Raw genomic sequence first — 25553 nt, 5'->3', positions numbered from 1 at the left:
TTAGTCCGTAGCTAACTCAGGTCATTAAGAAGCGAAAGTGTGACCTACCTTATGGCTGTTTCCTGCCCCACATGAAATGAGTTGGCTGGTCTCAGGGGGGTTCTCTGTGGGTACGTCATCACCTCACTAAAAACCATAAATTGTGGCACCCGGAGGACCCCTGGTTGGGAATCTCCTCGAGGAGGCCAAGAGCTGAAGGCAAACTGTTAGTCTAGAGGCATGTGGGATGGAGAAGGTTTGTTCTCCCTCTCCTCCTGTTAGATCTGTTTTATGGAGACGAGTGAAACCAGGAGTTTCCATCCAGGATTTCCTAAGCACTAAATTCTCACGCACAGGTATTTTTAAGAGGGGGTGTATGTATGTGTGTCTATGAATGAGTGAGAATGTTTCTCTGGATTGTAGTTTTATAGAAATAATTTTCACTTCAGATAGAGTTTTGGAGTGTTGTAAGCGTCAAGACATTCTCTTTTTTTGGTCATAACTTATGGCTAAGTTGTGGAGAGAGATACAGGTAGTTAGTTTTGGAGCTATAGTTAGAAACCACACTTCCAGCCATGGAACAGTCCTGGACAAATCTTTGTCCCAGTAACATGAAAACAGTTTAATTTCTCTTTGTTTTGAGTTAGTTATGCACATGACCTGGCATGAATGAACTCTTTTTTTTTTTTTTTTTTTTGCTTTTTTAAAAACTGAAAACAGTTCACCTATTGTTTGAAGCTGATTGCACTGAATTTGCAGTTGCTTCCGTGTTAGATTATGGCTTATTTGTACCGCAGTAACATCTAAGGCCTGCTAGCAAGACTGTGGTCATGCTGCACTATGTGCAAATTAAACATGAAGTAGGAAACAGTATGCATCCCTCGCAGCTCCCAAACTGAAAATACAGCAAGGACCAGGAAATGATTATTGTCCTTAATTTACAAATGAGGAGCTGACTGGCAGAGTTTAGATGACTCACCCAGAGTCATGCAGAGAACCAGTAGCAAAGTGGGATTTGAGCCTAGAATTCCTTCAAGTCCCGTGCCTTACCCACAGCTGTGGCCACACACTTAATGTGAAAATCAACAAAATGGACTCGTGAGCCTTGTCTGATGAGAAATCACAACCGGTCTGAAGGCTCTTCCCAGCACTTAGATCACAGGCCCTATTTTCCAGGGTTAATAACATAGCTGTGAAAATAAGAAAGGGGGAAAAAGCACTCCAGGATCACACTTGGTAATTTTAACTGCTGTTAATATAATGTACCCACTAATGCTATCACACTTCAGCATTTAGATAGTTCAAGGCTATTAGGAAAATTGATAATTCACCATAGTAATCTATTACTTTCCAGTCTAGCAATCACCGTTCCACAGGGGTGGGTGGGGGGCACAGTGTGGCATTTGTTATTTCTTCTTCTGGTGGCATTTGTCTCATACTGTCTTTTTTGATACAGTGGTTTGTCTCTTGCCAGTAACTTTTGGGGGTATTTTGAGTGTCATTTGAAGTTTAGTTGGGGGGGAAAGGCCAGATTTTATCTGAGACTGATATGTGGTAAAAAAGAAAATTAAACGAGGCTGTCTCATTTGCTAAGTGTTCTCCTCCAGCCTGTTCTCTTCTGATGGAAATGCATCAAAACTGTTTGGTTTTTTCTTTTCTTTTCTTTTTTTTTAAGGAATCGCTTTGACTCAGATTGTGCGAGATGAATCATAACCCACTTTCTCATCTGAGATGTGCAAAAAAAAAAAAAAGAAAAAAATTCCAGCTCTGCTGTCAATGTCAGCATAATCAATACAGAGTGTTTCTCAGTGGTGCAAAGAGGTAGGGGAGGATTAAAAGAATGAAAAGAATCAAAAGTAGCCAAACTTTCCTGCTGCTTTTAGTGAGCTGTACTGTTTTTATGTCTGCAAATGCACCTTGCTGTTCATCGTGTCATCTTGGACATGAACACAATTTTCACGTCCCTGGCTACAACCCAAGGTCACAACTGGTGCTCAAAAGTCAGGAGACTGTCATCCCAAACTGGCAGGCAGATCACGAGAAACCAGCCCTGGCAGACATTTGGGATGCTACCAGCAGCCGAGAGTAAACTTGTTTCGACTTGTGAGACTTGCTGTTAAGATGTCACCTGCCTGGACGGTGCCAGCACAGATTTTGTCAGCTGATTAGGAGAGAGTGGCAAAGCAGCGTGCCTGTCCCGTGGCCCTGCCTCAGCCGGCCCCGTTGAGGGAAATGGAAAACTTCAATAGCAGTAGGATCGCTGTGGGTGCAAACCGGAGATGGGAGACCACATCTGATACCTCATCACCAGCTTTCATTTATGAACTTGCTCATTTGCATTTATTTTTTCTTTTTTTTTTCTTCTGTGTCTGCCAAGGCATACACAGAGATGTAGAAAGAGTTACCTCTGGTAGTGTGAGCTAAGAGTGAGAGCTTAACCCCTGAAAATCTGTGTTCACAGCACCAGGGTCAAAAGGGGACAGCACAGGTAGGTGTATGGGTTTTAGCAGTTGACGAAATTAATCTCCGCTTTGAACACAGCGGTTCAGTAAAACACGCTGGCAATAACAGACACCTTTGTATAGAGAGTTTAGAGGTGTGGGTGCAACCATCTTCCAAAGAGTAAGACACTGTCTGCAGCTAAAGACAGGCAGCTGGACTTGGGATGTGAATGATTTTCTGTCGTAGATCCTTCCAAATTACTGTCCAAGCCACGCTAAACTAGTTGTTTAAAGCTGTGAATCAAGCTGTATTCAGTTAGCAGCAGTGTTTAGCTTTAATATACAATTTCATCAACAAATTCTGGTTCCAGACGATATCCTGAGAGGTTTATAACTTACTATCTACTGATTGTGTGTTCTGATTCTGTCTGTGCTGTGAGGGACAGACTGGGCAGATGATGTGCAGCATTTTATGTGAGGGCAGGTTGGAAGTAAGGGAAGTTTTTGTGGGGGTTTTGGTTGTTTTTGTTGTCATTGTTGTCATTTAAAATTACACCCTAAAACCCCCCAGCTTTTAAAATGCCACTGTTTCCTCATTATCTGCTTGCCCTGAAAGGCAAGTGAATTCAGCTTCTGGCTTCCAAAAAGCCTGCAGAAAGCAGACTTTTCTCTGGTGTTAATGAATGGCTGGGACATGACAATACTGACTTTCCACCACTTTTTAACGTGGGGATTGTTTGTGATCACATGAGGTAAGGAATTGTGTCTGGCTGAGCTTTCCTGGAGGGAGACATTTGGAAGGGATGCTAATATGGGTCATTTGTGCTCTGCAGAAGACTGTCATGTGCAGTCAGCTCTTCTGGACAGGAAAGTCCTAGCAATCATCATTGCCAACATGGAGCTAATCCTGGTCATGTGTTCTCATTGTCATCTCCACGAGCTGGGCAGCTGCCTCTCATTTCTGTCCCGTGGCTGAAATTAGTGGGAATCCTAAAATGCATATATATGTGTGTGCTTGTGCATATATAGTGCAGGATGCTGCATGGGCCCTGAATTCTAATGGCGTTCCCTTCTTTCCCGTTCTCCGTCTCAACGTCTTGCATCAACTGATCCAGCTTTTAGTGCCTGCAAGGTCTTGTGAAGTGTAACTATCTCCAGCGTTGGCAAATCCAATATGTGTTTAGAGGAGGGAGGAAGGTGTGGAGGGAGGAAAGGAGTGGGGAGGGTATGGCTACAATAACAGTGAATGTTTGAGTGGGACATTTTTAAATATTCCATCATTTATCTGTATATGTCTAAAAACATTGGCTTCTTCTAAAGATAATAAGGCAAAGCACAGGCTTCAGTGTGCCATGCTTGTGTAATGCCATTAGGTCACTACTGATGGCCAGAACCTACAACCATAACCTCTTATTCTATGTATACTCAATTTCCATGCAAGGTAACAAGAAGAGGAGGGGAGTGAAAAAGTGAGGTTGCTTATGGTCAGAATTATTACCACTCTTTATTCACAGCCATAATTCAAACGGTGAAGAAAGTGGAGCATGTGCACTGCAGATGTGCACAGCTGGTGCATTGCCATCTCTATGGCATCCCTCCTTCAGAAGGGCAGCTGAGGAGAACCAGAAGGGCTATGTCAGTTATATGGCCAGCTCCTAGTGAAAACTTGTCATTTAAACTCTTTCAGTCTCTTTCTGCACTGCTGTCTCTATACGGAGTGAGGAATGGAAACTGCTCTGTTTGCTCACTCCGGGGACAGACACATACTTTCAGGTCTAGAGGGCTTAGGCATAAAACTGTGCAGATAACACAAGTTTCAGGAGCCTCAGCCAAAGAGTCAGAGATGGGCATCTGAAAAGAGGCCACCCCTAAGCTTAGGGCAGAGGGACATTGCTGTTTGGGGGTTGCAGATCTGTGCCCTGAGCTAGCCCTGGTCATGCCATGTTCATGAGTAAAGGGCTTTGTTCATAAGGCCCATTGATCTAAGCATGGCTTGGTCTTTCAAACAAAAACAATACTTCACAGAAAGCCAATTAGTCTCGGGATCTTGGTGGTTTTTGTTATTTCTTTGCTCTGATTATAGCAGGGCATTGGGTGAGGAGCCATAACTAAGCTGTTTCAGGTCTGCCAGCCTCAGTTTCCTTGTGTTTTGTACAATCGTAAGGTGTTCACACACAGTCTCACTGCCTATTGTCCTTTGCAGAACAACTTTCATTTAGGAGAGAAGAGAAGGCTGACCTGTGGCCTGGAGTCTCTTGTAAATGACCAAAGTCCTGAGACTATGAATAACAGCTGTTAGGCAGTAAGTAGGAATGGTGTGCATCCAGCAAATGCCTGATGACAAGAGCTGTTCTGGCCTAGGAAAATTGCAGCTGTTCAGGAGAACAAGTAACATTTTACAGGATGATGTTTTGGAGCATGGTCTAATCATGACGCATAGTGGGTCTCATCTCAATAGGTGTGTGTTGACTAGAAGATGCTCAAACTGACATCAGCTTGGCTAGAGGTCTGGTGGACTAAATATAGACTAAGCTCTCAAGAGATCAGTTTGTGCAGTTGCTTCATGCTTGTGCTCTGGGAACAGGGGAGAACAAAACAATATGCAGCGGAAATAACGCTATGAGATATTCGTATTGTTTCCCCTGGGCAAGTGTTCTACTAATTTTGCGTCCCTCTTAGCTAGGAATATCCCATGGTGACCCTTAGTACCTCAGACAGGGCTCATCTGCAGGAAAAGTAGTTCGTAAGTCTTAGTCTGTGGCTTCCAAAATGTTAGTCTCTCTCTTCCTTATGGAAGGGGTTATGGAGAGGTTGCTTTGACTTTCTTGTGAAGCAATACTGGAATTCAGACTTTTCCAGGTGTTCTAATGTTTGGACATGGATCTGAAGCTTAACTCAAATACTTCTGGAGTCATCTGGTCTAGGACATGGCCTGGAGACTTCCCAGGAGCTGCATAATGCATGTTATTTCAAAGGTCCTCATCTATGCAGAGGCTGCAAAGGGGATGCTTAGAGCAGTGCAAAACAATGAAAGATATTTCCAAAATGTTTGAAGTCTCAAACATTTGCATTGGGTCTCAGATTGCTGCAATTCTCTGTTTTGGATGCTCACTTTTGCAAGTCGTAGCCTTTCACTGGGACGAAAATCTCCCACGCGGTTTCCTGTGCTGGGGTGTGAATAATAGCTTCCCTGATCTACCCTTCACATCTGGCTTTGTCAACATAACAAAGTTGCATCATTTTAGGTGCAAATGGAAACCAACCGACTTAAACCAGCATTGGCTTTCTGGGATTGGTCATATAAATTCAAAACTACCTGAAGTTGACTAAGTTTACATCAGTTAAAATCAGACTTGGGATAAACTGAAATGAGTGTCTCTACACGTACCTCAGATCTAAATTTGGAGGTCTAGTGGATTTCAAATGATTCTGTTATCACATGTAAACAAGTCCATCAGTTTTCCCTACTGTCATACCAAAGTGCTTAATGAGGATTAAATATCTTCACAGTGAACTCCCATGTATGTAGGAAAACAGCAGAGAGTACCCTGAAAGTTCAGAGCACAACGATTTGCCAACTTTCTTCATATGGAGGTTGCCGTCACTGGTTCGGGATGTTCAGGAGGTTTTTCCAACACCAAATTTTTGGCAAACACTTATAACCCCCGCTGATGATAGCCTTTTCTAATGCCCGCTCAAGGACATTGGACTGGCAGGACTCATCATGACCTCTGGATATCGGATCGGTCCTTCCCGATTGGTTCAGCTCTGTCACGAGGAGGGAAAGCTTTTGGGGTTTCAGTTTCCATCTGTGCAAAATTCTCAGGTCAAGAATTGTGTGAATAATTCAGGAGACAGGGATTGGTGCCCTTCGTGCAGAAGCCAATTTAGAAAGAACCTTCCATCTTAGAAATGTGATGAGTAATACTTTGAGTGCGCCTTTGTAAATGCGGATCAACATCAGACCCTCCGCATGGAGGACTTCAGGTTAAATGTCAGGACAATAGTAAATATGGATATCATGATAAATATGGATCGGAACCCACATTTTCCATGTCTCCTACTGTTAGTCGCCAGGCCTTAGAGTCTAAACCACCGCCTCAGAGCAGTTTTGGGGCCGCTAAAGAGGCTGGCTGTGTGGTGCGAGGTTTTTTTTAACTTATTATTATTTTTTAGCTTTGCTAATTAGGAATCAAAAGCTGTAGGATGTGTGAGAGTGACACATGCAATTGTGCAGATGGGTTTTCCACATACTTGCTTTAAATAAAATAATATTTTTTATAAATATGTATCTCATATTTTACACTAATTCACTTCTAATGGAGGCCAAGCAAGAAAACTTTTGTCTCCTTTTCCATCAATCTCTGAGAATGTGACAATCAGGTGACAATAATGATCTATGGATACTTGATATCATACTGCTCCATCATGGACTCCAGATATGCAGCGTGTGCCACAGGGAGGTCATTTTGAAAATAGTTTAGAGAGTTATCGGTATTACTTTCCATCTACCTCAGCCAGTAAAAGCAGGTCCCATGACCCAAAGGATGAGCAGAATTGTAATTATTGCATAATTACATGAGTATAATTAATATGGTGTCACCAACATCAAATGTTATTTTAAGAGGACTTTTGCTCTCACTACCAATGTCACATTTTAAGGTTATGATATGTCTGGTCATCCTAAGTAGAAACAAATGTTGCATGTCCTCTGCAGAATGGGAGCACCTCTCCATCCCAGGTTGTAAAGCTCCTGTTACTTGTCCAAGAGAGTAAACAAATATTGGACCTTGCACCTGGTTGGAAAAGTCCCAGGTTTTGGGGCAAAGAAGGAAACCTCTGTCCAGTAGGTTGCTTTAATAAGAAAAAACAGAGTTAGTTGATTCCAGCTGCTGAGAAATTTGGAGTGATGGAATTCAGCGCAAGGGACAGTGGATGGTCGATGTACAGGTGAGGCAGTTTCCAGCACCTGATGGATGTGATTTATGGCAGGGCTGCTGTCGACACGCAGACAGTGCGTGTTTCAAAACAGTAAAGAAACTTTGGGCTGGTGCCGGATTGTGAAAGGCAGAGTTTTCAAAAGACCTTAAATAAATGAGGTGCTGGTTGAAATTTGGTGGGACATCTTCTTCTAATGCAGTCAGACACCTTTGAAAACCACAGGCCTCAAAGCTGTTGGGGATATGAGAGCTGCCATTTGTTCAAGACTCTACTCTTTGTGGAGCTTTTCTCCACCTTTTTTTTTTTTTCTTTTCACTTTTGGCAGGGGGAGGACAGGTTCCCTCCCTGTTTCTTGTTTTTTGTCAGACCTTTTTCCCCCGGCAGGCATGTGGGAGGCATGCCAGGTTGGTAGGCTAGAGCCTTTGGCACAGGAAGCATCTCTGGCTCAAAACTTTGCCGCTGCTCAGGCGTTTTCACCTTCTCTGTGGAAGAGAACCTTTGGTAAAAATCCCTTCATGCCACCACCCTCCCAGTGATGCAGCGAGGCAGAGACAAGCTGCTGAATGCCAGCTGGAGCCCAGCCAGGCTATGGAACAGTGAATTGAGTCATTCATGCCCAGCAGTGGATGTGATTCTTGGCTGGGCTTGAGTCTGGTGAACATACTGATGGCGCCTATCCTCCTGGGCTTATGAAATGGGTGTGCTGGGCTGGGGGACAGAAGTGGTTTGAAGTGCCCTTGCGCAACATGGAAGCAGTTGGAGGTGAAAGTCTTTGGGAAAGGGGACATTGTTTGCTGTCTTTGTTCAGCACCAAACACAAGGCCTCAACCTGTCACTTGGGCTCCTGGGGCTGCTTTTGTGCTGCAAACCTAGCTGTGGTCCTTTGGGAATGCAATAAAAGGCAACTAATTTTTTAACCTAGACAAAAAGTCTGCAATCTGTATCAGTGTGAGTCTCAGCTAGTCCCTTCTGACTACACCCTCGGTTCAGCTCTTAAGAAAGCAAGTGTTAAAGAGAACTTGATCTGCATTTAAGGCATGCTTGCAATGAGCAGCAGCATGAGCCTGTGGGCAGCCGGTGGCTGATCCTCCCCACCTGGAGGAGTGGGTGGGAGAAGATGCATGAACCGTTGCATAACGAACACCAAGCATCTCAAGAGGAGCCCAGCTCGTCTGGCCTCCAGATCTGCTTTGTTTTGCAGCCACCGCTTACATATGGGGTTGGGTGCAGCAGCCCCTGAAACTACCCTCCACTGCTCTACCAGCAAGTCTAATCTCCTGAGTCAGTGGGTGAGCAGGCTGGGACGGCACGCTTGGAGAGACACCTGTGAGGGGGCCCAGACGGGCCAGGGAGAGCTGCCCCCATGTAGCTTCCACCACAGGCCCTATGAGTAATTGCAAGGTATTATTTTGTGGCTTTCCAAAAGAGAATCCTGACATTTGGTGCAGCATTACAGAGCGAGCCCATCGGGCCAGGGGATCAGCCAGGGAATCCCCCACTGCCCATCACCGCTGAGGAAGGTGGGAGGAGGAGTGATTTCTGCCTCCTGTCCTGCCTTCCTTTCCCTGCAGGAGATTCAGACAAGCATGGTCGCTCACCTTGCGTGCTGTCATGTATTTGGTACTTCCACTGTTCAGGGTTTATTATGCAATGTGGCTTCGCAAGTGTAAGTGCAAAGGGACCTGGCTTAGTGGTTGTTGCTGTTGGGATCACCAGAACTGCCAAAATTTGTCTGATCCACAGCTCTGCCAGCAACAGTTTCCCTTGCTAAGGTCCTTCCCAGGAAAGGCAAAACCCCACAGTATGAGCTTTGGGATAAGTTGCCCAGAGAGAGGTTTCCTGCCTGCCCCACGAGGACTTGACTGATACCCTTCCCTTCACCCCTCACCGGGGTTTTAGTGAAGAGCTGCTGAAATTGTTCCCTGGATGCCACGTAATGGTAAGGTATCACTAAAACATAAGATTTCGATGTTAGTGATGTGTTGCAAGGAGAAGAGTCATCTTTGTTTTAAAAACTCTCATTTTCCTATGAAAGTAAAATAAAAGAAGAGCTTTCTCAGCTTTTGAAAGCATGGGAAAGCCCCACTTTCTTACAGCCTTTACGCATTTTGCCCCATTTTTATTTTGGAAAAATCAGGAATTTTTTATGACTCTTGCTTTTTTAACTTCCTATGTGTGATCAGTTTCCCCTGAAGGACAGGAGTGATGGCACAGGAAGGTGGGGGACTTTTGTGAAAGTAGGATTTTTTTTTTTATTTTTTTATTTTTTTTTACCAGATGAAATGATTGCATTCCTTATTTAGTTAAGTGTTTGTCAGCTGGCGGTTTTGGTGCAAATCAGTGCTTTGAAAGTCTCACCCTCAAACACAAACATCTTTTTTAATTTAAAAAAAAAAAAAAAGAAATGTTACTTCTTTCCATCCAACTCTATACTTGCAACTTAAAACTGTTTTATTTATCATATCCATGCCTAGCGTTAAGCCCAGGCTGGGAGCTGTAGTGAAGAGAAGCAGGTAGGAAGGAGTGCCCAGGGAGCAGCATGGACATGGCACCCTGTTTGCGGTGTTGGAGAGCCCGGGGGGAGGCAGGGGCTGGAGGAGGAATCGCTGTTGCTTCCAGAGACAGCGTCCCGTGCCCCGGCTGAGCGCCTGGCAAAGCCCCGCAAACAACTCGCTCCTCTGTTTCCTGAGCTGGGGCTCTTCAGTAGATATACAACTGCAGTCTCTGTCATCTGGCAACTTTCATCAGCATTAAAGGGAACATTTATAAAGGAAATAGAGTACATTTTACTCTCTCCCTTGCATTTCCTTGATCGATCAGCAAAGGGAGGAATGTTTCTTCTCTCGCACTTTTTTTTAACCTCTTTCTTTTGTCTCCAGATGTTACTAAGGCTCTATTTCAACCGCTTTGCACATGGTAAAACATGTGCCAAAAAGTTGACACAATGTAACAAAAAAAAAACCCCAACAAAAAAAAAGCAGAGCATGCTGTAAAAAAAAGTATCTGGGACCTTAAATATTGTAGAGCATCACTGACCCCCACTGGGCTGGGACTCTCACTGCAGATCACCCAAACTGGGGACTGGTACCTCATCCATGTGTGGGGCACACGGTCAGATCAACATTTGCCTACATTGCAAGGTGCCTTGCCTGAGGAGGGAGGGCGGGCAACGTTGCTTTAGGTCCCCACAACTGGTGTAGACCAAACCAACCCTATATGTGTTCTTTAATGTCCATCATGAGTAGAGTAAAAGGGCATTGGCTTAGATTACTGTGAGGGATATTTTTGGTGGATGGACAGAAAGGCTTGCTAGGGGTAAGGTTAGGTACTCACTGAAATTTTTTGCCCAAGTTGTTGAAATCTCCATTGCTGGAGGTTCTTAGGAACAGGTTAAACAAGTATCTGTCAAGGATGATGTAGAGAAAGTTGATCCTGCCTTCAAGGCAGTAAGATAGTTTCCATGACCTCTCAAGATCCTGTTCAACTTGAATTTTTATAGCTTTGTGGGAAAATCAGGAGTGCTCCTCTCCGAACCTTTGTTTTGTGGCAGTGATGCATTGTGGTTGCAATAATTTAAGAAGACACCTCTACTGCGTTGGTAAGCACTCATCATAATCTGATTTATATCAGAAACAAGCAAAATTGTCTCTTGTGTTCCAGGGAGTTGAGGAGAGGGTGCTGTAGATGTGTAAGGGACAGGGACCATCGCCACATGGATGTTGAAGGAAACATAGGCCTTTCTTCCTCTCTTGTTAGACAGAGGACAGTAGCAGAGGCAAAAAACTCTTCGTGCTCAATTGCTACGTGGCTCAGCCAGGCTGCCAGAGAGTGACAGCGTGGCTTGCACAGGGAGCACATTCCTCCTGCTGAGGAGAGAATTCCAGCAGAACTGGTGCTGGGAGTTCCTCTGAAATGGAGGAGTTTTTGTGCTACAAGCCTGTCTCACCATCAAGCCTTTTCAGAGATGGTCTTGTGGTTAAAGAGACTAGACTGGGATTGAGAAGATGCGGTTTCAGTTCCTGGCTCCGTCACCAACTCCTGGTGTGACCCTCAGCCAGTTATTTAACCTGTGTGGGTCTCAAGTTCCCACCTGCATGTTGGGTGTCCTAACAGTCCTCTGCCTTCCCGGGGTGTTGGAAGGATTCATCATGAGGGCTAATGACTGGCTGGGATAGTAACCTTGTGGTGAGCAGCATGGAGAAGTGTTTGAAAAGGTACACTAAAGTGTTAGCAGCGTGAGCCTGCACATTTGCCGTGCATTTGCTGTGTGGAGTGGAATGGGACCTCTGGGGCATACTGAGAATGTGTCAGGTTTGCAGCCAAGCAAAGTGAGAATATGAGGTTGTATTGTGGTTGGAGGAAAGGGACGCAAACAACAGGAGAGTGCAGCTACTGCTGGACAAGCGCAGTACAAATGACAAGGAGGTCACTGCAGGGACCTGTACATCTGGACTACAAGTGCAACGCAGTTAAAGCAGAATAACCAGGACACAGTAATTAAATCACGGCCTTGGATTTAATTTATGAAGTGTTACAGGCACACGTTGCAGCATGAAGCTCTGTTTACTGTGAAAGATTGTGTTTTCTGACGTCTGCTGAAGAAGAGGGAATTAAGATTGATCTGTCTCGTGTCCAACGGCTGTGTAAGACAACTGATGCATACAGCCTGCTACTGTCAAATGGCAAAACTTCAAGCTTGGATCCTGGCACAATAAACCATTGCCAAGGGCTTCCCACTCAGTGCGAAGTCTGAGTTCAAAAGCAAAAAAAAAAAGTGTAGGTAAGGAAGGCAAGGATAAGGTGAGAAAAATACTATAGTTTCCTACAAAATGCACAAACTACCTTTGGGTTTCCCTTTTTACTATTATTTGCAGTGCCCTGAGCGCTAAAGTGTTGGAATAACTCTGGTACAAATATGATCAACGTGTCTTTCCCTAACATCATCACAGTCGGACACCTACTTCCCATGCTCCACAGGAAGGGAATAAACCCATTCCTGTGGATCAGACATTCCTGTTTTATTCTCTTTGGGCAAATCAAGGAACCCAGGACACCTTTGGGTGCTTATGAGTTTGAGGATCGCTGCGATTGAGATTTAACTTGATTAAGGCAGTTAAGGTCTGCTGTTACACTGTTATCCTAACGGATTAACTTCTGTTCCTGTATCCCTTTCAAATGGAGTAATTGTGCCTGTCTGACACAGGTGTCCTGAGGAATCCCACGTGCTTGGGAAATGCTTGAAAACCCTTGGATAAAAGTCACTAGGAAAGAGGAGGGAGAGAGGGGAAAATCTTGTTACATTGTTGACTTATGGTCAACGTTGTCCTCGAAATGCTGTTTTGTCATCAATATTTCTTCATTAGGAATAATGATTTTTCCACATTTACTGCCAGCTGATTCAAAGCCGTCCAAAAGCAGAATGTGTCATGAATCTCTAAAATGCATTCACTGGCGAACTCCAAACAGAGATGATTAGAAAAATAATGCAGCGGAAATACTGGCTGTCTTGAGGCTGCCAGGGGAACTTTTAGCAAGATATTTTGTTCAATGTATTTACATATTTTTAAAATGTTCTTAGTACACTTTTGTAAAGGCAGTATGCTGTATTTTTTTAGTTGTTTCCTGCATAGTGTATCAGGGCTGCAGTGAGAACTGGGGAATACACTTAGCTGATCAAGGGAAATTGTGTAATTGATAGGCACTGAGGATATGACCTTGTGGTGTATTCCCACAGTACAGTTAGGTGGGAAGCAATTTTTTCCATCGTGCAAAAATTTTTGAGATAGCAATGTTTTTTTTCCCCACATTTCAGCAAATGCAGAACCTTCCCACTTTGATGCTTTTATCAGAAAATTATCCCCTATCTCCTCTCTACATAGAATGCATGCTTTGAATTCATGAATTTAAACCTTTTGTAGAGAGGTTTGCGTGTTTTCTCTCTGCTTTCTTTGCTCTTGGTATCTCTAGTTATTGCCTGAATTGTGTGTGTTAGGCACGGTACATCACATAGCAAGAGACGGTCGGTGCTCCTGACGGCTTAGTGTCTAAGTAGGTATGACGGACAAAGAATGCTGTAGCCTAAAAAAAGGCTAATGCAGTCCTTGGATGTACAAACAGGAGCATCTCGAGCTAGCTGGATGGAGTTACATTACCTCTGTATTTGACTCCAGTGTGATTGCTATCGGAATATTATGCCATAAACATTAGTATGGCATGTACCTATTCCATCATCCGTCTTCAGTGGTGGATGTTTGTCTGATTAGCTCACATTCTTAATCTGACATTTAAAAGTGACTCATGTCCCAGATAAGGTTGGACACCCTGTATCTAATTCCTCATCTCCAGATCACACCCAGACTCTGGCCAAATCTTAAGAATCTTGCTGAGTTACAGCTCAGATTATGGCCTTTCCTATTCATCTTCACAGATAAAACCTGCATCCAAGCTCCAGTGACCTTGAATCTCTGCAACATCCTTTGCTAAAAATGCAATTTCTCACTGTTCATGCTCAACTAGAATGCAGCTGCAGAAATCACTCTCTAGCTTGTAACTTAGACCAAATCATTCCCGTCTCTTAATCTCTCCTCTGGTTTCAGTTCTGCATCATATCAAACAGAAGCTTCTTGTCTTTACTTGCATGGCCTGTAATGACCTATTCCCACCCTTTTTTCTTCTAGTATTCTCCAGTGATATATCAACTCATCCTTCCCATCTGCATACGTCTATGTTCAATCTTCAAGCAGTTACGTTACCTTTTGTGCTGTTTTTGTCCTTTCCTCAGAAGCATCCCATTAAACTTCCCTCAAACTCCCTCCGGATCCTCTTTGAAATTCTTCCTTAACCTTTTCCTTTGCTGAGCTGTCTACAGACTCCTTGTCAACAGTAAAACATTTAGAGCGCTGAGACCACAATTTTCCTTGCTGTTCGGTTTTGTCTGATTGCTTCTTTGTATTTCCTATCTATACCCAATTGTTATTGCTTGTATTAGGTTGTAAGCTCCTGCAGTCTGGCCCTTCTTTGAATTCTGTGTTTGTCCAATACCCGGCACAACAGGGCTGTTCTAAAATCTGATCAGCCAGGATCTGTGGTAGTATAAGCAAAAACCATGTAATAATAGTAATAAAACAACGAGAAGTTAGATCATGGCATCATGTGCAATATGAGCTCCTCTCCTCCCTTCCCCCTCTTCCTTCAGATTTGAAATATTTCAATTTTTTTATATAGCAGAAGACAGTAAATAAGGAGGTTTGAGAATAAAGTATAGTAGCTGATGTTTCCTTTCAGCTGCTGAAGTGTTTCCCTTTGAGCCACTCAGTAATGATGGCAATTCCAGCAGTTTCAGCAGGGAAGCCTCTGCGGGCACCTCTGTATGTCCCCCCAAGGTAAGACCAACATGTGGCAGCCAGGCTAGGCTGAAGGAAGGTCACGGCCAAGGTTATGAACCTCTTTCATGCAAAAGTAGAGGACTCCAGCCTCCTAGGCTTGCTGCCAATGTATCGCCTTCTAGTTTTGCTGAAATGATCTTGAAAAAGGACGTGAAAAGGGCCAAAGGGGCAAAAGAAGAATGTTGAAATGACATAGTTTCATCTTCGTGCAGTTTAGTACTAATTTTGTCCTTTGTCTTTAAGCTGCCTTTTAAGTGCTGTTTCTCTCTGTGGGAAGCAAATGGGTCACGTTGTTCTATGTTTCTACTGTAATACGCTGCCTGCTATTTTTCTCTTAGATTATTTGTGTAATCTTTTTTGTGCAATCTGTTTGTTCCTGAGTCTTGCAAGCTTTGCCTTTGCTACTTCTTTCCCAATAAGCAGTGTAACTTGTTCTGTATTCACTCATGGGTATTCTGCACACAACAGACAGGGTTATTTCAACCAGTGTGAAAATATTAAAATGGAGAACATGTGTGGGCACTTAATTGTGGTGAGTCCAACCACAAATACCTTCGCCGTTGGTAATTGGCACACAGGAAAAGCAGACCTTTGTTTTGTTTTTATCAGACATAATGATAGATACATAGTTTTTAGTGGGGTTTTTCTGGTTTTCTAAGGAAATGAGGCTTGTGCAATCACACTGCTTGTGTGCATGTGCCTGTCTGCTTGTCAGTTCCTCCCTCACCAACACCACTTGAAATTAATAGCCATTTTCAACCAAATTTGAGCAAGGCACAGGAGTTGAGAGAAGTGACCAGCTTTTACAGAAGTCTTGTGAGTTCCCAGATTGGACCGAGGTCTGCAGAAGGTGCAGTCTCTAACAGCTGCATCACTGCAAGCTAGATCGGTTGTGTATTTGCCCACATGCCTTTGCATGGATCCAGCCACCTAACTGTAAGCTCCCAAATTTGAATATTTTGGCTTACTTGCTTTTACCCTTCGGGTGAGTGAGTCAGTTGGGGGTGTTGCTAGGCACAGAGCTCGTGTTTTGATTCTTACTGGAGTGGCCATGTCTCATGAAAAACATAGTTTGTTCCAGGCCACAGTGTTACAATTTGCATATAAACTTATGAAAAAGGAAGCTTTCTTTAAGCTTTCCTGTGCGAGAGTTTATGGGAGAATTTCTGTCTGTGTACATAATAGCAGAAGCTGGACTTCTCATAAATGTAGACGGGTTAAGTCTGTCACTGCCTGAATGGGAATCTTCAGTGGAAAAACCCAGAAAGAGGAAGGAAAGCCTAAGGAAATACCAACTTCAAGGGGAGAAGTTGGCCAAGACTTCTGTTGTGCTGCTCTTTGGTTTGTACCTGGCCACCAGCAGCGTAGTTGGGGAATGCCTCAGAGCCGTGCAGGAATGTAGCCTCAGGGCACCTTTGGGAGGCAGAGAAGATGTCTTTATGCCCTTTATTCAAAGAGAGGATGGAGGTAGAAAGACACCAAGTGATTTGTCAGAGAGTCCAAGAGTATGTATTTGAGTTAGGAAACAGCCCCAGGTCTCCTGACACAAGAAGTACATCCAGAAGTATGGTCTACATATAGACAGCTTCTCCAGCAACTGGAGAGATGCTGTGGTCAAAGAGGAAGATAAATGTTGAAGTATACAAAAGCTGGCTAAGTTATAAATGTGAGAAGAGGAGGAGGGGAGGAAAAGATTCCCACATGTTCTACTCAGATGTTAACAAAGAAAGCTGAGAAGTGTTTGCATAGACACTACATTATTCCGTGTCCAAATGCCTCATAAAAATAATACCGGATGATCACAGAATGGCACACCAGGGAAAATAAATTCTTCAGCGGAATATTCCCTCTGGAAAAACACTGTGTAAAGTAATACACTAATGGCTTTCAATTTCATGTTTTATATATAGAGATATTAACTGCTCCCCAGACATCTCTTCGTATTACTGCCCAGCTACACGAGCAGTTTGGAGAAGGCCCCGGAGCACGCTCGGTCTTGTCTGTACACAGGACCAAGCAGTGGTCTCCTGTTGTACGTACAACTCCTGTGGTGTATGCAATAGGTTTCTTCTGCCTCCTTCCCAGAGCAGTACTGCTCCCGTGATTCTCTCCAGTGAGATTTCTTTTTTTAATTCTTCCTAGTCTTCATGGTTTTTTCCATTCTTCCCCCAAGCTCTGTAGCCTCACCACCATGCTGGGAACCTTGCATTCCATCTCTGCTCGTAAAAAAGGAGTCCTCACAAGAAGCGTTACAGTGGAGTGATTAAAGCACAACACTGTCAATCAAAATGCTAATAACTTGCTAAAGAAAGTGAAGTATAAAAACAACATTATTAATTCCTTTTTGGGGGGTTTCCAGGCTTGTCTGAATTTATCTGGTGACTTCTCTCTCCACATTGCTCAGACTGGGAGCTGTTTGAGTCAGGAACTCTCTGTCCTGTGTAATGCCAACTACGGTTATGCTGTTGTAGCAAATAAGAATGATCTGGGTTCTTTTCCAAGCTTTCCTAATATCTCTCAAATGCGTATATATATCATCCTGCTGCATCCTGAGGGATCCAAAAGTAGCTTACATGCTTTGTTCCCTGGAAGTAGCCTATTGGAGTCTGGGACAGGCAGGGAAGAAGTCGTGAGTGTGGGGACATTGATGTTGCACTGCACAAGGACGGCAGCCCTGGTTTTGAAATGACAAGGCATGTCCAAGTTTTGCAGGAAGTTTTGCGATATTTGGTTGAAAAGGCCAGTAAACACAGAGCATGGTATGAGTGAACATCATATTGTTGCTGGATTATTTAATTATTATTAGGGACATACTATTTGTATACTCATTTATGAGTAATTCTATTTTGAACTCAATCTGCATTCCTGCTTACACCTCAGCTCTCGCTTCCCTTCCCCTCCTTCCCACCCTCAGCGACCACACCACTCCACCCATAGAGCCTTGAAGGAGAAGCGAAGGGTCCCAAGACTGGGGACGTGACAGTTATTCTCAAACTGGAGAATACCATTTTGAGTGGGACAAAGCCCCAGACCATAGTTGCTCTATTGCCTTCGGTGGGGCTGCTCTCCTGCCTAGGGTGGTTGTTCTAAATACCTTTCATGACTCTGTGCGTGAATTATTTTCAACACTGATTTCTGGGTAAGGACATCAGACCTGCGTGGGCCGTCTCATTTTTCTAGAACTCAGATGAATGGCAGAGGAAAATTGCAAAGGTGTGCCTTCTACCCACCCTCTTCCTTCATCTCTGCACCACAGTCTTCCCAAGGAAAATGTCTTTCCCATGATCTAAGAAACCCTCTTTCTCTGAAATCCTGTCTTCACTTTAAATCTGTATCTGCCACATAACATTTCATCAACAATCTGAACAAGGCAGCAAGCCTTTTGTACGTGTGCGTGCAGATTTTTTGTGTGATATGTATTTGTATGTGGCATTAGGGAACTTTTTCAGAAACCGACAGAGCTCTTAGGGCTTGTCTTTACTTAGAGTTCTTACTAGCGGTGTCTGATACACCTTTCTTGAAGGATGGTAAGAATAAAGTATCCATACATCAGTTTCTTAAGGAATAGTTTCTGTGCTTTAAATAGATACAATATCTTAATCCATATTAATCTTCAAACAGAAAAAAAGTATTTTTTCCATGTAAAAGATGATGTTGCACTCTTTGTAATCACTCAGTCTTTAGCTACAACTTTTTATGTAAAATATCAACTAGCTCAGCATCAGCACGTTAGCAAGAGTGCAAGAATTGATACTGCTATACTGGCAAAAGCATAAAAAGTGAAATCCTTTTGCCAGTGTAATTGTCTCCATTGGGGGAATTGGTTTAAGCTGTACAAGCAAAATCTACTGTTTAAATGGTAACAATTGTGCTGCCACCAGGCAGCTTTATGAGGCAGCCTACCACAAAATCCTTTCATGTGGAGGCAAAGCTTTAGGCACAGGTTTATCCCATCTAACTGAGGAGCTGAGGATGACTATATAGCTGGGTTAGATGATAGCTGAATGGTTTGCATCTGGGGCCTAGATTCCTTACAATGATTACTGGCAAGCAGCGGCAGTGGTATCGGTGCAGTCTTGGGAGCCAGTTTCAAGCCTCTCTCCGTCTTTTCATGTGGGCCAGGACCAGAGTGCCTTCCAGTGGCACTGGGGTTTTGCCAGCAGTGGCACAAATTGCTCTTCTGTTGACTGAGCTGCTGTTTCCCCCTTACCCACTGTGCAGCATGGGTGTGTGGAAGGACCTTCTCTGCAGTTGAGACCAGGAGCCTGCTTTGACTTGTGTCCTTTCCCTTTGGTCACAGGCCGCTGTGCCCGCTGTGGGGAGAATGTTGTTGGGGAAGGCACTGGCTGCACAGCTATGGACCAGGTCTTCCATGTGGAGTGCTTCACCTGCATGATGTGCAACAACAAGCTGAGGGGACAGCCTTTCTACGCAGTGGAGAAGAAAGCCTACTGTGAACCCTGCTATATTGTAAGTACCTGTGCTTGTTTGCACTCTGCTTTTAATACACAGACACTGGAAACATTGATTTCTTCTATTGCTGTGCAGTTGTCTTACAGTTAAATCCTGATGATCCCATGGCAGTACTGTGGGCACTGGTTTTTCTATGGTCTTCAGAAGAGCTTAGATATTTTCAGCTTCCTGGTTTAACTTTGTTTCCTGGTCTAACCTATCTCTGAAAGGAAGTGGCCAAAACAGGGGAAAGAAGTGTTTTTTATGATTACTTCAGCTCTGTAAGGAGCAGACTATGCAGCACTTGTTAAGAGCTAGTGTTATTCTCAGAAGCTTTCTGTGTTAAGAAACCCGATACCAAAAACCTTATAGATTGTGGTGCCTGCTATGATTAAGGAGGTGGGATACAAGATAGCACTGAAACTTCTAAAATCAAGACCTTTGCATTGCTTGACAATATTGATGGAAGTTCTTCTACTGAACTAAAGGTCTTTGGATATCTTTTGAAGCTTACCTTAGCCTAAAATTTGATTTCATGCCTCCAGCAAGCCCTTAAAGCAAACAACAGTTGCTCTGAGCAGCTGCACCCTTTAAGAGGCTCCCATAAGAGCTAGTTGGAACCAGTTACAAATTAAAGAAACATCACATAACGTGCCTGAGGCCTTACCTTGCTGTGACCTTAGTGTACAGTATATAGGGATAATCCTTGTAATTTAGAATAAGAAAAGCACAAGAACGTTCTTAAAGCATTGATAGGTCTTTCTATCTCCAATTCAGAGTTCTTTTTATAAACACTGGACCCAAGACCCCTCCAGAATTGGATTTGCACTTCTGAAAGTAAAAATCGATGCTTTTCTTGCCATTTCTGGTATTCCAATAATAATTAAAGCAATAGTATGTATTTCTGAAAATGCCACCAATATCCCATTATTTCTGCTGTTTCTGCAGAGCATTCGTGGTGGGGTTATTGCTGAAACATTGAACATGAAAAGGGAGGATTCTGTCTTGTTTACAATGGCAGTGATAGGTGGGTCTTGTTAATTGGCTTTTAAAAACTAAATGATCTTTTGATGGAATATATAGCTTTTAAAGCATTTCCATTTTTGTTTGCGCTAGAATGATTGCACCATAAAAAATTTAAGGTTAATTTTGTGGCAAGTTTGACCATGTGCAAAGCACTGCAGACTTCAGGAAGGTGCATTTGTAATATGATTGGAGCAACTTTATGTAACTAGAATTAAACATTTCATTGACTTCAGGCTTGAATTGACTTCATATGCTTGCAGATTGATACTTTCTTTTCCTCTTTTTTTTAAATCAAGCACGCATTCTTCACCACTCATCTGCTTTGGTTTGGGAAAACATCTGCATTAGCCACTGTAGTAATGGTTTAAGATTATTTAATCCCATTACTTATACACTTCATTAGCCTGAGTGAATTGTTGGCAAGGGTTCAGTAAACTTCCTGCATTGGGAGATAAAAGGATAAAAAAGGAAAGGGAGAAGGATTCTGTTCCTCGTTTTCTTTCAAATTTATCTTCTATCTATTTAAGGGATAAAGGAATGATAATTGCCTGGTTGCATCTGCACTTGTATGTTCTGTGATACGGCTTTGCAGCTCTGAGCACCGAGGAAAGAGTAAATGTTTAATAGCTTTCTTTTATATAACCAGAAGGAGCCTTTAAATGTTTATCCATGCAGTCCACAAAAACCTGATTATGGACTTAACCCAAAGCATGTCTGGATCCATCTGCTGCCATACATGCAGGGAAAGGATGGTGATGCTGATGGGGCTACGTACGTGTAGCTGGACAGCTGGTACCACGGGTGGGAAATGGAAAGCAGGAATCTGGCAATCTGATGCAGCAAAGAAAGGGGAAAAAAAAATCCAAGCGCACATTAAACTCTTAAATATGGAAGAAACAAGTGTTGGGAGTCTTAGGTCTCAATACCCTTCAGAAAGCTCAGGACTCTGCTGTGCCAAAAGCCAGATCTACAAGGGATCTAGGCACCTGCCGTGGTATTGGCTTTAGGCCTGAGGAATTTGTGTCATAGAGCACATGTCTCATTGATTTTTTTTTTTTTTTCAATGAAATGAGGTCTGTGTTGGCTTCAGTAGGATGATGAGTCCTAAGTGCACTGAGGGCCTGACCTAGGTTTGCAAGTTATTCTTGCAAATGGATTGGGGGCCCTTAAATTGCTGAGGCACAGTCTGAATGCTTCTGCCTTCAGATGTGTGATGCAGTCATACTTAGGTCAATGAGAGTTAATGACCTGCCTAAAATCTAGTCTGTGCTTAAGGATTTGGTGAATTGTGGCCTCTGGGGTTTTTTGGAGGTTCCCCAAGTCCCATTATCAGAAAATAACTTGGACACTTGGAGCCCTAGTTCTGTAGGAAATCAATGGGACTGAAGATCCCAGACTCAGATTCCTGTGGACCTGAATTCCTGTGAAAGGTGGAGCCTGTGTGACTAGCCCAAGATTGCACAGCTAAACCATGGCTGTGGCCAGCTGAGAAACCAGGATTCTCAGCTGGTATAAATCCAAGTAATTCAATGAAGCTTATTTACTGGTCTACCTAATTCACACTGATTTCTAGCACACATCCCCATTTCCCCAAGTCCAAAACTCTTGACCTATTATGGAAGCCATTAGGCCAAGCTGCTTCATTTATATCAAAGAAGATGAACTACAATATTTGCCTGGTTGCAATATATAAATTCATGAATTCTTTGATTATTTTTTTTAGCAATTCCCTTACGTGACTTGTGGCCATACACGCATAAAAACTATGCGCAAAAATAAAAATACACGTTTTTCAACAGTTAGAATTAGCTAATCTCAGTTTATTATGTGACTCTTCTTAGTTGTGGTGGAATGAAGCCATAATTAAGATTACTGTGAAGAGCTGTATTTAATTACTAGTTAGTCAATACCAAGCTTAAATAGCCTGTGGAAGGGTTGGGGTTTTTTGTTTTTGTTTCTGATTTTATTTATCAGTGACCCAGTTAAGATGAAATTCCCCAAAAGTCTGAATTAACATGTAAGGAGATCAGTCACCTGTTTAGAAAATATTTTTCCTAATGAGAATTTGAGTACCGGAGTTAATTTTTCACACAAAAATCTTCCCATCCAAAAGCCAGTCACTATCGTTTCCTGTTACATCTTATGAATGCAATGATTTCTGTTGCCAATGTGTTTGCTGGTTTTGCTCTGCATCCAAGGATTCTTTCATTATTAATGTTATTTCTAAAAGAGTACCAGTCTTCTCCATTAAGACACTATTGCTGCACTAAAAGTAACTGTAAAAAATAAAGTGTTAATAGGAGACAGATGTCTCCTAGTAATTAGGACAGTCAAGTAACATCTGAAACTTCACGATAGGGTTTCCAGTGTAACCAGAGTACTGCTGTACACGTGATGAATGCTGTGTCTGCAGTATGTTATCGGTATACTTTTCCCCTCCCTTACAGGGCAAATTACTGACAAAAAACATTTGGTTTGCTTCCTCTAAGTAGTTGAAGAGATTTTAGCACTGGGCTCAGTGCAGAGAAGAGGTTAAGGGTAGTATCAGTGGAACCATTGTTATAAAAGATTGAAGAGCAAGATGTTAGAGCAGTGCCAGCTGTCTGCTTTCCAAATACTGTATTATCATAAGGACTGAACACAAGGTTAACCAGACACACTGGTCTGGCAAGAGCGATGCTGCTGTTTTGTGAATGGGATGTTCTTTGATGTCCTGATGACTTTCTCTGGGATGTGGAAGTTTTCCTCCATTCTTTATCCCCTCTCCTGGCAGTTTGATGGTTGGCAGTTGGAGATAAAGTCTCTGAGGCTGAGGGCTGAGAGGTGCTGAGCACCTGCAGAGAGCACAGAAAGCAGCAAGATCTTGCAGGTGCTCCTGGCCTCTGAGGGTTTCTTCTGTCATGTCCAAGCCAATGTGACCCACTACTGGGGATGCAATGGGGAAGGGGACAAGAAAGCAGAACTAACCAAGCAAAGCAGAAATAGCCATGGTCTGATGAAAGAGAGTTCAGAGAAGTGGTGGGGCTAGAAATGATGAGTGACTGAAGAAGAGGAAAGAAACTTCTCATGTCTGTCTAGCTAGAATGGGGGAAGATGGTGGGTATGCTCTGCAGTGCTCTATGGAGACCCAGGGATCGAGATTTCCTGCTTCTGCTGTGAGATATTAAGGACATGACCTTAAGCCCTACCCCAAAGGTAGGATTTTGCAGGGTGAGGTGCTAAAGCTGTGGAAGTGCTTGAAGGGGGAAGAATTGTGTGTGGAAGTCATGCTCTGATCACTGCTGTTCCCCAGGTTTAAACTAAGGATTGTAATGGTCCACTTTTTTCCCCAATTATTTGTTTTGTGAGCAACCCCACCCCCCATATCTTCAAGGTTTTCCTTACTAGCTTCAAACTTTCAGGCATATCAGAGGCTGTAGTTCAGTAGAAGATCGTTCAGACCAGAACATGAGAGAAATGCTGATGTTCTAGGAAATGGTGCAACTAGAGCCACTGGTGCCACGGAGCATCCTGGGAAAGTTTAAATTTGCTAATCGTTCTGAAGTGTCAGTGTTAACTCAATTTGCGCTCATTGAAATCTCTGGGAAAACTGCTACCAGCTTCAGGGCGGCTGGTATTGTAAACCTCACCCCGTGTGCGCACGTGAGTGTGGCTATTTGAAAGCTGTGCAAGAGCAGCTACCTCCAGCACATATGATTTAAAGTGTAAGGTTGATCCCTGCAGTAAAATTACATCTATTTTTAAAAATAATTCTGCAATTTGTAAGCAGAGATTACAGCACTAATTTAGCAACCATGTAACAATTTAAATTGGACCAGAAAAGAGAAACTATAATTTAAAGATTTTTTTATGATACAAGTTTTCTTCTTTTTAAAGTAAGAAGTCCTTTATTCTTGTTTTTGTCAAGCAATGTATTGAATTTGAGAGTAATTTATGGAAAGTGCTGCCAGCATGGTATTGCGAGTGCTCCACAATTTGAATTTAAACTGCTCAATGGGATCATTAAGACTATTATGCCTGCTTTCCAAAGAGTTTGAATTCAAAATGACAACTGGAACAAAAATATAAAATAAACTAAAGAGAAGTCACGCACTCTTTACGTGGTGGAATTTTTCTGCCCTCAAAATATTTCATTGAGATCAATGCTCTTCTTCAATCCTCTCCTAGAAAAAAGCTGGTGTTGCTAGTTTTAGTTTGGCGCTCCTGCGTGAGTCATCGGCAGCAGGGAGCTGAACCTGTGACCTGTGGATCTAAAAGCATTAAGTCTCTGCTGCTGTAGCAGAGATGCGGCTCAGCTGCACCAGGCAGCAGCAGGCTCCTGCCCTGGATATTTCTTACCCTCAGTGGAAGGGGTCCATGAGCACAGCAGACATGAAATGGGTCCAGAGTCTTGGTTTGCTTACAGACACGTTTTAATCCTATCGATTATTAGCTTTGATAATTTTGCTAGTCTAGGCCCCATTGGTATTTTCTGTGGGAAAAAATCATGGCAAGGGAAGACTGACATTCCTGGTAACCTGATCATTTATAAAACTGAAAAATTAATAAATTCCTTAAAATGTAACAGCCCTTTCTATTAATACCACCCAGCAACAGTTGATATAAAACGTACAGATGGAAGCTGCGGGAGGAGTGGTGGCCATAAGCTCAGCACTACTACTTTGATAAATGGTCTTTTGCAATCAGGGCATAAAATAGAGGAGGATGGGGTGCTATTGCATAAGCTACACCTGGAGCTTCCAGGAGTCCAAGTCTAGGAGGTACAAAAATATGTGTGTGAGAGAATATGTCAAGCAGCTTTTGTCAAAATTGGGATGGATGCTGAACTTAGCTGACCTGGAGCCTGCATCTGTTTTTTCAGTGGCCTACCAGCTGTTCTAGGGGTTGGGTCATGCCTCTTATTTTGTCACTAGGCAGGAGGAAAAGATTCCTTTGTGAGGGGGCAGGGGTTGATAACCTCCTTTCTAAACTGGAATTATAAAGAAAGGGGAGAAAGCATACCATGAGATGGTGAAGTATGCTAATAGGAACTCATCTGTGGAGACTCAGAGGATCATATCAAAGAGCACAGGGCCAATTGATCTCACTGTCCAACAAGGACAGGACAAGAAATCTACAAACCAAGGCTGTAGGAGGAAAAATTCCTAGTGCACTTGGAGTGCTCACGCTCTCATGTCTTCTAAGAATTGCACTGGGCTCACCTTGGTCAAGGATTCTCTGAATGAGACCACGCTCTTGTCTGCTGAGGGTGGCTTAAAGAGGATGAAATTATTCTTTTCTCAGTGCATCAAGATGTGCTGGGCTAACTGGCCCAAATCACTTGATGGGA

The 25553-nt window shown here is 43.1% G+C and overlaps 1 protein-coding gene across 15 annotated transcripts in view; it reads left to right on the top strand.

Moving 5' to 3' along the window:
- The window catches only part of LPP (LIM domain containing preferred translocation partner in lipoma), a 344459-nt gene that overhangs the window by 268943 nt on the left and 49963 nt on the right, over positions 1-25553 (top strand). For all 15 annotated transcript variants that reach the window (XM_054834703.1, XM_054834699.1, XM_054834691.1 and 12 more), the window contains one exon: positions 19047-19216. In XM_054834703.1, the coding sequence (XP_054690678.1) occupies positions 19047-19216 (170 nt within the window). The remainder of the gene's footprint in view (positions 1-19046; positions 19217-25553) is intronic.

The sequence above is a fragment of the Grus americana genome, chromosome 9, assembly GCF_028858705.1.
Source record: "Grus americana isolate bGruAme1 chromosome 9, bGruAme1.mat, whole genome shotgun sequence".
NCBI classification, from domain to species: Eukaryota; Metazoa; Chordata; class Aves; order Gruiformes; family Gruidae; genus Grus; species Grus americana.
Note: the sequence above shows the minus strand (reverse complement) of the source record. Positions and strands in the feature narration are given on the sequence as shown.